Below are 14,468 nucleotides of genomic sequence, written 5' to 3' on the forward strand. Positions count from 1 at the left end.
TTTCCACTACAACAGTAGAGCTGTCTGTAGCTCCCTATTGCCAAAATGTCTGTGCTCCTGGCCCTGCTGCCTATGGCCCTTCATGACCTGAGGCCTGCCTGCCTTCCCACACACCCACTCCCATTCCTCCACACCTCTCCACTGCCGTGCCCCAACCAAGCTGATTCATGCCTAGCTCTGAAATGCTTCCCTAGCCAGCACCTTGGAAATCCCTTTCCCAAACAACTTCTTATCCTTTCCTATCTAAAGCTTAAATATCACCTCCTCCATACAACCTGCTCTGAATCCCCTGCTCTTCCTCCCTCCTTTACATTCTTCTGCAGGCCCTTGCCTTAGCCATCATGCTGCATTTTAAATCTTTACTTGGGAAGTGGTGGGCTGGAATGTCTCTTGTCAACGTGACACCACCACCACTTCCCCTTAAGGGAGAACTACAATTCTCAGAATCCCTTGCCCCACATGCTTCCAGGTTACTGCGCCAACAAGAGACTTAGAAGGTGAGAGTGAAGCAAAATCTACGATATTCAGGAGATCATAATACTGAGACAGGGAAACTTTGCAAACGGTCCACAAGCTCCCAGACTGAGGCTGCAAACCCAGACATGGTGGTTTCTTGGACTTTTCCATGAACCCCAGCTTCTGCTCCAGTGCCTCAGGCTAGAGTCAGTGGGGACTATTTTGTCTGATTCTCTGGCTATAAACTTCTAGGTCTTCACTCTCCCAGCCTTGATGTTCATGTAAGCTCCAAATCCTATACTAAATGCCTTCATTCATTCCTCCATGATCTGCAGTGGTTGGGTTAGGAAAACAGAGTGACACGGGAGGCATGAGGATGGTATCCTGATCTTTCACTCTCCTCTCTCCTACACAGAAGAACCTGGCCCATAGAAGGAAGTGTTTCAGAAGATTCTGGTGAGGCATGGAGGTAAGCACCAAAACAGCCCCCTCTACACCTCAACGCACACACAGGCATGCTCATTCTCTCTCTCTCTCATCTTCCTCCTGCAACCAAATCCTCACCATGCTCTCTAGTTCAGACTCACGGGAAGATGTATGTGTTCTACATTCAGGTCTGAGATGCTCTGAAGGAGCTTGGGGTCTGGCCAGCAGTGCAATCCTCTAGGAGCCCATTCCCATCACTCAGAGGGAAGGAGGATGAGGTGGAAGTGTGGCCACTCCTCTATTCCTAATCAGGAGCACTAAAATTGAGGCTTCACTGGAAAGGACTGCTTTGATTCCACTGAGAAGCTTTCTAGAGGGCTTGGTTAATTCTGAGATCACGGTCTGGTGACCTCATGCCTCTCCACATTGTCCAATCCCAAGTAAACCAGGACAGCAGAAAAAACAGTTTTCTTTGCTCTTCTTCCTGCCCTTCCTCTACCCCTCCCCTTACATCTTGTTCCAGGAACAACAGCACTGGAATGTGGATCAGAACACACATGCAGTCCCTCAAGCTGAAATCACAATCCCATCCTTCAGAGTTAAGGAATCGTGACATCAGGACTGTTCCAGGAAGCGCCCAGATGAACTCCCCAACCTCTGCAATCCCACAGCACACACTGCTGCCACCACCCACATCACTGACCGGCTGGAATGGCATTAGGCAGGGGTAGGACAGAGGTCTGAAGTGCGAGAGGTAAGGAAGGAGGTCTCAGTGCAGACCAGGGATGCTCTGAGGAGCAGTGGGTGCCATCCCTGGCCCAGAACAGCTCACTTACCGGGAATGGGAAACAAAGTCATACACGGGGATCTGGACTGTTTTCCCTTCAGTGATTTCTTTGAGTGTTTTGAGAATGAGTTCATTGTCAAAGGCATCTGAAAAATACCAAATTGTTAAAATGTTTCTTAATTTTAAAATAGTATCTCCTATAATCATACACAAGGCATCCTCATAAACATGTATATGGGCACATCACACTTTAAAGGTAATCATACTGCTCCCTAAAAAGCTGGATTTTTACCCAAAGCAGAATGGAAGCTCCCTGTGTCTCAAAATAGGATGTATAAATGAGTTCTGACAAATAGATTTCTTTTTTTTCTCCTTTGACATTCCATCCCTGACTTCAGATAGGTCTTTCCCCTCTCCAAGTTTAGCTGTTATCATCCTAGGATTGGCACAGGCTAAACTAACCTGGAAAGCAAACCCATGACTGGGGGAGTACACACAATAGGCACCATGCCCGGGTTTGCTTCTAACAATTATAAGAAACCCAAGCCAGCTAAAGGAGCAGTGTGCTGATCTAGGGCTGCAGGGCAAAAACCACTCTGGCAGCCACCCTGCCCCTCCATCTCCCTCTCTGCCAGACAGTGGGTTGAACACACATGTACACATGAGGAGGAGGGTCTGACGATGGCTGCCTCAGATCAGAGGCAGCAGGAATAGCTCTGTATGTTCGACCTCATGTCTGGCCCATCTTGAGTCCCAGGCTCATACAAAATCACCTTTGTTCAGATACAGATTCAATCAGTATTTAATGAGCCAAGCACTACATGAAGCATTTGAAAATTCCTTCTTTCACATAAGCCCCGCAATAACACTGCAAGGTAGTTATCAAGTCCCTACGTTCTAGATAGAAACAAGATTCCGAGAGGTTAAGCAACTTCCTCATGAGCAAAATAAAAATATTCCCCCCCACACACCAATACACATACATACCCCCTTCAATGCCCGACTCACCAGGGTGGTCAAAGTTGAACTGGCCCTTCAGGGCTTTGGCCTTCTGCTCCGAGGTGAGGACACGGTAGAAGCTATCCTGGCTCAGCATGACCACCTGCTTCTGGCGATAGTCCACCTCATTCTGCCCCAGGAGCTGCACGATCTTAGCACACACGGAAGACTGTGAGGAGAGAAGAGAGCACCCAGGAATAAGAGAAAGGGCATGTGTGGTACAGAGGAAGTCCCGGGAGTAACCAAGCTGATGCGCACCTTCCAAGAAGGGGCTCTGGAAGGAAGAATCCAAAGGCAGCTATCGTGCATGATGAGTTAAAGGGCTAAGGGATGCAGCCATAAAAAGAATAAGATCATGTCTTATGAGGGAACATGGATGGAGCTAGAGGACACTATCCTTAGCAAACTAACGCAGGAACAGAAAACCAAATACTGCACGTTCTCACTTGTAAGTGGGAGCTAAATGATGAGAATGCATGGACACAGGGAGGGGAACAACACACACTGGGGCCCGCTGGAGGTGGCGGGTGGAAGGAAGCAGAGGATAAGGAAAAATAACTAATGGGTACTAGGCTTATAATACCTGGGTGACAAAATAATCTGTATAACAAACCCCAGTGACACAAGTTTACCTATGTAACAAACCCCTGAACTTAAAAGTTAAATTTAAAAAAAAAAAAAAAAGGCTAATGGAGAAGAGTCCGCCTTACACGCCTGTGACAGAGAAGTCTTAGGATCCCCAAAGTTCCTTCCTCCCTTCCCTTAACACAGCTTACTACCCTCAGGTACTTGCAGTGATGGTGGGGGAAGGAGGGCAGCACACACCACCTCCTCCTCCAGAAGAGCCTTTCCCAGAGCCACTGATAAAGGTAGGGCTAACTGATCCTGTCTGCTTGTGCCCTGGTATAGACGGACAAAAAAGGCAGCAGAAAGTAGAATGAGGGCATGGTGATGATGTGCTGAGGGGCTACAGGGCCTTGGAATCACAAGGTGACTGCATATCCATGGAATGCCACTCAGCCCCTGCACATCTCTTTACATCAACGGAACCAAAAACCATGGCCAGAAAGCTTGGCTAGTTAGCAAGAAGGCTATGCTCACAGCGTTAGTCCTACTTCTGTTGGTTACTTTTGCTCCAGTCTACAGCCACGACTTCACATCTACAGTAAACCAGGTGGCCTTTTCACAAATGTGTGTCACCACAGACAGGGTGACAAGGAACACAAACACCACCAACATCTAAAACAACTTAGGGGTATCCCAAACAAGAGTGGAGAAGCCAATTCCAAATGAACTCAAACCTACATGCTTTGTGTGTGTTGTTAGTAATACATATATCCTAAAATTTAAAAAAAAAGAAAAACAGATAGTAATACATGTATCTGCCCCTTTTTCCCTTCAATAACATATACTCTTCGTAAAAGGAACATTATGAAACAAGTGCATTCAACAGAATGAGATAGTGAGGGATTATATTTATCAAATAACTTATTTCTTTTTTCATTTCTTATACAAAGACTAACGTAAAAATAAAAATGTCTGTATTACATAAGCTGTAAGAGACATAACCCGAGTCTTCTAATGAAACTAATTGACCTGCCGGGCACGGTGGCTCATGCCTGTAATCCCATAACTTTGGGAGGCTGAGCGGGGGTGGATTGCTTGAGGTCAGGAATTTGAGACCAGCCTGGGCAACACAGTGAGACCCCGTCTCAAAAAAAAAAAAAAAAAAAAAAGAGGAAAGAAACTGGTCGACCTAATAAATAGAAAGGAAAAACAGCATATTTAGGCCAGGCAGGGTAGCTCACACCTATAATCCCACAGTTTAAGAGGCCAAGGTGGGTGGATCACCTGAAGTCAGTTTGAGACTAGCCTGGCCAACATGGTGAAACCCTGCCTCTACTAAAAATACAAAAATTAGCCAGGCATGGTGGCACATGCCTGTAGTCCCAGCTGCTCGGGAGGCTGAGCCAGGAAAATCGCCTGAACCCAAGACACAGAGGTTGCAGTCAGCTGAGATCGTGCCATGTACTCCAGCCTGGGCAACAGAGTGAGACCGCATCAGAAAAAAGAGAAAAGAGAAAAGAACAGAACAGAACAGAAAAGAAAAACAGCATATTTAGAGGTTTGATGACTCAAATCTTAGAAGTTTTACTATTGAATTTATTTCACCAACTGATTTTAACAATAACAACAACATGAAATATTTTAAAGTTACAATTCTTATAAAGTTGTGTTTGATTGCCCTGAGCATAAGGAAAACTGGCCATTCCTGTTGCACAAGTCAGTGCAAACTAAACAGTTCTGCAAAATACGTCCTGTTATACAAGCTGTGATACACGACTAAGTAAGGATCTTTGGAGGAACAATAATATTTTGACTCAATTATTTGCAAACAATTTATTTCACTTTCATACTTTTGCATATTAACACAGAAAAACTTTAAAACTACTCTGGACTTTGGGACCACAGATCCTCCCATGCCCCAAAATATCACAGAACGGTAAAACTTTCATATGATAAACTAGATTCAAAAGTGAAAATGTTACAACAAAACCAAGGCTCTCTGGGTGCTACAGATGGATGGTTGGGGGGGAAAATCAAAGGCTCTATGCAATTATAAACTATAAGGTTTTTAAACATCTGTAGGCCCTCAATTTCCTTTTCCTCCCAGGCATCTATCTTAGGACGTTTCTTACGTCCTAAGGTTGTAGGAAGGTAAAGTCTACAGCCTATATTAGTAGATAGAATTCCTCCTGGAATTCCAAAGAACAAAAACAAAAAAGTGATTCACGAAGCCAAATGTATATTATCTAGTTATTCAAATTGCGATATTTTTATTTATATTTAAAACCCATAAAACGTTTTTAATGTAAATAGCAATCCCATCACCATGAAAAAAGCATACTAAAAAGATACACTACCTAATTTTGCAGATAAACTACTGTTTCCCTTAACCCAGCACAATCTAGGACAGAACCTGTACAATGGCCAGTAAAATGGGATAATGAACATACAGTAGGTGCAATTCTAGAAAATCAGCACTCATCCCAACCCTTGACCAATGATACAGTACGACTAATTGTGTTGATCCCCCGCTGCATGTCTCAGTCCCGTGTTTTCAAGGACCTGGCTGGTGACCCTTCCCTTCCACAAACACACTACCACTGCTAATAGTGTAAATGATTACTTATTAGGCAGCAGGCCCTGTGCCAAACACTCCATTATGACCACCCTTAGAAGCCACATGTGCTCTCCTGCATGGATGAGGAAACCAAGTTAAGTAACATGGTTTCATAGAGTCCTGGCTCTTCACCTCAACCTTAGATAATAAGAAGTCCCAAGGCAGAAGAAGCACTTTATCAGGAAGGAGATAAATAAAATTGCACAAATAAGCAAAGAAACACGTGCCTCTAGGTTAATCTAGATTGTTCAGGTATTTTCTTCCTCCTGGGACATGTTACAAATGGGCCCTAAAAAATCCGGATAACTGTTGAATCTGGCTGACAGGTACATAGGGTTTGGTTATATCATCCTCTCTATTGTTATGTAGTTTTGAATTTTTACCTGGTAGGGAAGAAGGCAGGGAGGGAAGGAGGAGTCCCAAAAGAGACTCTACTCTGCCCTGAATAAATGCTCTTTTGCTTACTTAACGCTCACCTCTGTATCTCTTTCACTATCATCTCTGTGTTCTCCTTTTGCCTAATCCTGCCCCTCTCTTCAAAAGGATGAAATGGAGCTCTGAGGTGTCACCTTGTTCCTTAAGAATAATTCAGCTGGGCACAGTGGCGTGCACCTATAATCCCAGTGACTTGAGAGGCTAGGGCAAGAGGATCACTTGAGCCCAGGAGTTTAAGCCCAGGGTGGGCAACATTGTGAGACCCCACCTCTACACAAATTCAGAAATTATCTAGGCACGGTGTTTGTGCCTGCAGTCCCAGCTACGTGTGGCAGGCTAAGGCAGGAGGACTGCTTGAGCTCAGGAGATCAAGGCTGCAGTGAGCCATGATCATGCCACTGCACTCCAGCCTGGGCAACAGAGCAAGACTCTATCTCTAAAAAATAAGAGAAAAAAAAGAAAAGAAAGAGAAATAATCCACCAATAACCAGGGTTTGAGAAGGCAGGCAGGCAATCCTGAGCCTATAGAAATCTAAAATGGGAAAGGGCACAACTGCTACAGTGGGCTAAGACTTAACAATTATATTAATAGTCACAAAAAGACAAATGCCATAGGATTTCACTATGCAAAGTAGTCAAATTCATAGAAACAGAAAGTTAAATGGTGTTGCCAGGAGCTGAGAGGAGGGGAAAATGAAGAGTTGTTGAATGGATTTTACACAACGAAAGGGTTCTGGAATTTGTCATCCAATAATGTGAATATACTCAACACCACTGAGATGTACACTTAAAGACGGTTACGATGGTAAATTTTATGTTATGTGTATTTTACCAGAATTAAAAATTATTATTACTATAATAAAAGCCCTATTTCTTTCTATATGCTAGGTACTGGGCTCAGCACTTTAAAATGATCTCATTTGCATACCACAAGCTTATGTGATGGGAATTATTATCATATCCACACCACTGATGGCACAGAGGCAAAGAGAGGTTGAATGGAGCCAGGATTCCCACTCTAGCAGTCCATCTCCAGTGCCTAGACACTTAGTGGCTGCAGCTGCATAGCGCTGTCTCACAAGCAAACTGACACTGCCCATTGGAGCGTGAGTTCAGCTTCATTTTGTATAATATCTCTATATTTAGTGAATGAATCCAGAATATATTCTGTCCCTGCCACTTCTAACACATTACTGAAATTGGAGTCCGGAGGGTTAAAGGTCTGCTAGGACTGTGGGCTGTTGTCCAAATACAAAGTTAGGCGAAGGTCAATACAAGGTATTTTAAGAAAGGAAAAAACAAAATCTATGGAAGAAATCAGTGAAGGTGATTCACAATTTCTTTACTTACATGGCATTCTGAAGACATTATCTTATTTAATTCCATTACAACAAGTATTACTTTGTCTTCTTTTTTCCTAATGAGGAAATTGAAGCTTAAAAAATTGATCACATGAAATGATTTGCTCAGTCCCAAAGCTGAGTCTCAAACCATAGGTCTAACTCCAGCTGCACAATTCTTTTCACTATTTTAGAACATAAGCCTCTTTGGCATTCAGCCCGATGTTCTCCATAAATGTACTTTACCTCTGGAAAACAATGACAGGGGAAGGGAGACAGGGAGGGAACTGATGAGAAACATAATACTGTTTTGTCCCACTGCATCACTAAAGTCAACATTTATGTTGAACTTCATAGAACTAAAGGCAGGCAAGTGATGTGCCTATTAAAAGGAAGCTAAAAGCTCACCAAGAAAACCTGTTCTAGAAATGTTTATTATGTTCAAAAGAATCCAGCTGTTAGGAGCCAGGGTCCACTAGACGTGCTCAACAATGAACTCCTTTAGCAGAGACTTCCCATTTGGGAAGCCCCAGTGTCAATAAACAGCTCATCAACAGGCCCCTTTAGCTGGCAGTTTCCAAAAGGGCAGCTGTTGAGCCAGCATAGGTTCCTGTATTGCTACACAAAGGATATTTCTCTAAAATCGTTCTCACTCTGGAGGTGGCTCTGACAGCCTAAACACAATCTTACTATGTTAGTTCTAGTGTGTGTCTTCCAGGATCTAATCCATAAAATCCTCTTGCCCAGTTCCAAGACCACTGAATGAATAAAAGAAAACAAGCAGGGCAATCAGCTCGGTCCCCTCTTTGTCACATACCCTCCACTACACTTCAGTGCTCAGAACCTGACATAGCCCAAGCCTGGACAGCTCAGAACAACTCAGCCCTTGGGAGGGCGTCGGGTTAGGTGTGTCCCTACGGGAATGGGCTGGCACATCTCACAGCCATCCTTACAGAAGAAGACCAGATAACCATGCTGCCCAAGATTTTTGAATCCCATCAAGATGTCTGTTGTAACACTCTGGATGAGCCGCTTCAGAATCACAGGGAGGGCTGCTCAGAGGGAGGAAAACTTAGCAACCACAGCCAATCGGCTCCAGGTTGAGGCACACTTATTGATCATTTCCTCCCTGCTTTTCAGGACGGGAAACAACATCACAGCAGAGAAGAATGCCTGAAGGCCAGACGCTTGGCCTCCTCAGGCAGGAAGACCCCATCTAGCTCCTTGGCTCTGGGACTATGTGTGGGTCACATCAATTACTCTTGGCAGTAGCTTTCCCTGTCACTATCATTAAGTAAGTATCACCACTAGCTTATGTGGTATCCATCTCAAAGGAAAAAACCATTGCAGCCCCCAGACATTACATCATTCCTTTGCGGGTAGGGGTTGCTCCCCACATGGCTCAGAAGCTCTAATTTACAGGCATTAGAAAAGCAAAGCACCAGTAATTTGCCCTGGTTTAAAACTAAGAACAAGGTTCAAACCTGCTGGCTCAACTTCCAATCCAACTGATTAAGTGGATTAAGTGGCACAATAGAGAGGTGTCACTCAAATGCTTCCCTGGAATATCTGCAAGGCCATCTATTCTTTTTTTTTTTTTTTCGGCAGCAAGATTTATTATGAAGAACGAAAGAACAAAGCTTCCACAGCATGGAAGGCGACCCAAGTGGGTTGCCCTAGGCCATCTATTCTTGAAGTCATGGATGGCCCCAGAGCCCATGCAATGCTGACTAGGAGCTCCTAGCTACAATACAATCACCACCACCCACCAATGCCATCACATACAGGATCTAAATTAGAAACTCACTAAATTACTAATAAGGCTCTCCAGTACCAAAAAGCAGCCATGGGTCAATCAAATAACCGAAGAGCTTTTGGAGCACAAGGACCAATAGTGTGACTTAAGTTTTTATTCTCAGGCACCTGGGCTGGGGGGTGGAGGTGTGTCTCCCAAATGTCTGTTAAATAGAAATGTCCAAATTTATCAGAAGTGTTTTTTGAAGTCGTAACATCTTAGCTCACTGCAGCCTCAAACTCCTGGACTCAAGCCATCAGTCCTTGAATTTTAGCTGGGCACACAGACTGCATTTTCAGCCACCTTTGCAGTTCCTTATGACTATGCAACTGTTCCCCTCTTTTGACATTCCTTCCTGTTGACTCAAATGAAGACTTGATAGCTGAAGCTCAAGCAGCCACCTTGCAGCATTGCTATCATTCTAACTAAGGATGGGAGAGCAGCTAAATAAAAGCCCAAGATTCAAATAATTAGAGCTGAGAGCCATTAAGAGTGAGTGCTTCACACCTGTAATCCCAGAACTTCGAGAGGCCGAGTCAGGCAGATCACAAGGTCAAGAGATCGAGACCATCCTGGCCAACATGGTGAAACCCCGTCTCTACTAAAAATACAAAAAATTAGCTAGGCGTGGTGGCACGCGCCTGTAGTCCCAGCTACTTGGGAGGCCGAGGCAGGAGGATCGCTTGAACCCGGGAGGCAGAGGTTACAGTAAGCTGAGATCATGCCACTGCACTCCAGCCTGGTGACAGAGCGAGACTTTGTCTCAAAAAAAAAAAAAAAAAAAAAAAGAGTGAGTGTTAAGGTCTGAATGTGTCCCCCCAAAATTCACATGCTGAAATGCTGAAACTTAACTGCTGATGTGATTGTACTAGAAGGTGGGCCTTTAGGAGGTGATGAGGGCCCATATGAAAGGGCTTGAGGGGGTGGATTCATTCTCTTCTGCCATGTGAGGACACTGCATTAGTCCCCTCCAGAGGATTCAGCAACCAGGTGCATCCTTGGAAGCAGACAGCGGCCCTCACCAGACACCAACCCTGCCAGTACCTTGATGTTGGACTTCCTAGCCTCCAGAATTGTGAGAAATAAATTTCTGTTCTTCGTGAATTACACAGTATCAGGTATTTTGTTACAGCAGCACAAACATTCTGAAATAATGAGGTACACTATCTTTAAACCCTGTTTTAGAGGTTTTCTGTCACTTTCAACAGAAGTGATACTAATACTGAGGTCAACACTCACATAACCAGCACACCTTAGTATATGGCTCTTGGTAGAAACGTTCTCTTGAAAGCTGAGGAAATCCTTTGTCCTGGTCCAACAGGCTGCCTTAATTATCACAGGAACCACAAGTAACTTATCAGCCAAGTCATTTCCATGTGAGTTTTAAAGGGTAGGGTGATGAACATTCACCTGAACCAGTGTCCCCAGACCACTGAGCACTGCTCTGTCACCTGCCGACCTCCAGATATTTACCCAGAGGTGTTTCTTCCCCCCTTTCGGCACCTGTTTGTGCCACAGACCAAGCTCTCCGTAGAGAAAGTAGTACCCAGGAGAGGGAAATCCAAAAGGCTATTAACAGTAGAAGATGAAAGATTCCCCACAATAGAAGCTCCCAGTTTTAATTCCTGATCCATCTGTTGGTGCCGCAAAGGTAGTCCAGCCTAGAAAGACGCAGATGTTAGACTGCGTCTGAGAGATCTTCTGGTTGATCAACAGTCACCAACATAAACAAGTTCCTAGGACTTTTCCCTGAAGTACCAATCTCATTAAGCTCTATTACTAGAAAATACATTTGAAAAATTCACTTCTGGGTTTATGTAATTACATGTTTGGCTTTGCTCTTTAGACTCACCAGCACTTGGAAATTAAGTGGTTCAAAATTAACTGAGTGATGAAAATAATAGCTAACACACAGAACATGCTATATGCCAGGAACTATTCTGAAGGCTTTACATATATTTGGTTATATTTAATCCTCAAATCAACTCTATGAAGTGGGTATTCTTATTATCCTTATTTTACATAAGAAACTGAGTCAGAGAAGCCGATTAAGTGACTCGGACCAAAGTCAAACATCTGAAAAACAGTTGAGCCTGTCTTCAAATTCAGGTGGGCTGGCTTCAAGATGCATGCTCTTCGCCACCACACAACTGCTTTGGCTTGTCTTGCCACCTCATCAGAAGGGGATGGAAATCTTCTGATGAGAAAAGAGCCACAATAACCCTACAAGCAGGGGTGTAGTGCCAACATGTGTATACTGAATATACTGGAACCACCAGGAGCAAAACATTCTCAGCAAGGCTCTGTAATTTACTCCCTGGGGAGCTCCGCAAAGCACATGTTGGTTGGGCTTCCTTAGAAGTTAATTTTTCTGATAAGAGAAAGGTAAGTCACTTGTGATTCCCTACAACTCATTCTTTGGTTGAAAATGGTATCTAAGTCCCTGCTTAAGAGGGCTGGGATTAATCCTCTGGGAAACAGATGAGCCCACGTAGGTGCTTTTGGGAGCAGAAATGAGCAGACCAACTGTTTAAAACCTCACCACATCAAAACTGGTACAGTCATGCCAGCTGTTGTGCTGTGAACTGGTAAACCCATTTTAAAAAGCAGTAGAGAAAGAATCAACATTTCTACCCTTATGTCAAGTAACAAACTTACAGTGAAATCGATCAAGATAGAAAACAAACAACAACAACAAAAAAACCCTGAGTAAGTATATATGAGGACAGGAGAGAACATAGTACAAATACTCTGAGACTATAACCATGTAAAAGATATAGGTAAACATGATGGAGAAAATCTGGAAGGTAAACTGGCCAAAAATGAGAACTACAGTTTTTCTACATCATCTCTCTTTTTTTTTTTTTTTTTTTTTTTAATTGAGACAGAGTCTTACTCTATCGCCCAGGCTGGAGTACAGTGGCGTGATCTCAGCTCACTACAACCTCTGCCTCCCAGGTTCAAACAATTCGTCTGCCTCGACTTAACGAGTAGCTGGGACCATAGGTGTGTGACACCACACTCAGCAAATTGTTTGTGTTTTTAGTAGAGACGGGGTTTCAACATGTTGGCCAGGCTGGTCTTGAACTCCTGACCCAAAGTGATCCACACGCCTCGGCCTCCCATAGTGCTGGGATTACAGGCATGAGCCACCACGCCCAGCCTGCTACATCATCTTAAACAAAAAGGCAGAGAGGTAGTACACAGCTCACGTGAGGCTAAGTTCTAGGCTCACCCAGAGCCTGGTTAACAGCTACCACCAAGCAAAGACAAAACAGGGCTATGCTTAAGATTCAAGGGGCAATGTATCCCTCGCAAGTGAATTAAGATTATTCCATATAGAATAGTGATTAATTTTGGTCTTTATTCTAAGCCTGAATATGGAGTCTATGGATCCTACTTTGTATTTGTCCCCACAGGACAAACACAAAAGACATCACACACACACACACACACACACAAACTGAATGGATCTAGGCTTGTTGCTAACTTTGGTGAACTGCTGCTTATGATGCCCTCTCCAAGAAGTAGAAACAAAGAGGAGACCTGCTGGAAGATTAATTATTACTGACTTGTGGGTGCAAGTGAGGCTTGGTCTATTTCTTTCCCCTTTTACTTGAGCGTTAACAGGCAAGTTGGGATAGTGAAAAACAACAAACTGGGCCCCTTGTCCTGGGTGACACACCAAAACCCACCCACTTGCTAGGGACCTGTTTACTGAGCAAAGATAATATGCTTATTACAGAAATTATAGACTGAAAGGAAGAACTGAAGTCCTTCTGGGTATGAGACACAAAATGAAAGCTGACTTTCCTCCATTTTTAAAAAACTGAATAGATCAAGGGAGCACAATGTGCCAGTTGGATCCTCTGCCGAATCTTTCCAAATTGCAGGCCACACATGAGTAAACATTTAGTGTGGATGTACCAGCACAACAGTGCTTTGTTGTACAAAGTATATTTTAGTTAACTCCTCCATCCAGTAATCCTTATCTAAACTGGAAAATCAGAAATCAGACTGTCTAGTTATCAAGATTTTTTAAAATTTCTTCTTAATTTCTCCTCCAGCACCCACATCTAATGCCCAAATACAGAGCAACAGGGGAAGGAAAGAGAAAGCAATGCCAAGCACCCACTTCCGTTCCTTTTTCAGAGTCTCTTTCACATCTTTGAAAACTAATCTTATTATTTATTCTTCATAGCATTTGAAGAAAGGGGTTCAAGTCCTCTATTGGCTGTCTCAATTCCCTCGACTGTTCCCTTCTAAGTTTTGCTGAATTCGTCATTCATCACCACCATCTCCAGGGCCTCAAAACTCCAAGAATCAAAAAAGAGAAAAGAACTCCCAAAGCCACACAGACCATGTTACTGTATAAGGAGGAGTAAGTTCATCACACTGGAAGTCATCATAAATTTTCAGGGCTAATCTACTACTGACAAAATAATAATAATAATAATAATAATAATAATAATAATAATAATAAATAATAAAAAGCAAACATCCTTTGAATATAATGATTTTCTTTTATTAATTTGTGAAACTGGCACAACTATCAGTAAATATGGGCCCAACTCTTATTTCAGACCCACACAAATATGAATAACTGATATGACAAAGATGCAAATGCAATTCAGTAGAGGAAGGACAGCCTTTTCAAGAAATGGTGCTGAAGCAACTGAATGGATATCCATCAACCAAAAAAATGAACCTCAAGCCAAGCATGGTGGTCTGCTCTGCAAAAGATCCTGCCAAGAGAATGACAACAAGATACAGACTGGGAGAATACATTTGCAAAAGGCATGCCTGATAAGAGGTTGTTATCCAAAATATAACAAAAAATAAAAACACAAAACTCTTAAAATTTGACAATAAGAAACAAACCTAACAAAAAATGGTCTAAAGACCTTAACAGACACTTCACCAAAGAAGACATATAGATGACATATAAGCATATGGAAAGATGTTCCACATCTATTGTCATCATGGAAAGGCAAATTAAAACAAGGTACCACTACATACCTATTAAAATGGCCAAAATGTAGAACA

At 43.1% G+C, this 14,468-nt stretch overlaps 1 protein-coding gene across 1 annotated transcript in view; it reads right to left on the reverse strand.

Moving 5' to 3' along the window:
• The window catches only part of UCK2 (uridine-cytidine kinase 2), an 84,193-nt gene that overhangs the window by 18,552 nt on the left and 51,173 nt on the right, over window positions 1–14,468 (reverse strand). Inside the window, exons 2-3 of the mRNA XM_002809845.5 lie at window positions 2,678–2,837; window positions 1,719–1,815 (exon numbers count right to left, since the gene is read on the reverse strand). Of these exons, the coding sequence (XP_002809891.2) occupies window positions 1,719–1,815; window positions 2,678–2,837 (257 nt within the window). The remainder of the gene's footprint in view (window positions 1–1,718; window positions 1,816–2,677; window positions 2,838–14,468) is intronic.

Source organism: Pongo abelii, chromosome 1 (assembly GCF_028885655.2).
Source record: "Pongo abelii isolate AG06213 chromosome 1, NHGRI_mPonAbe1-v2.0_pri, whole genome shotgun sequence".
Lineage (NCBI taxonomy): Eukaryota > Metazoa > Chordata > Mammalia > Primates > Hominidae > Pongo > Pongo abelii.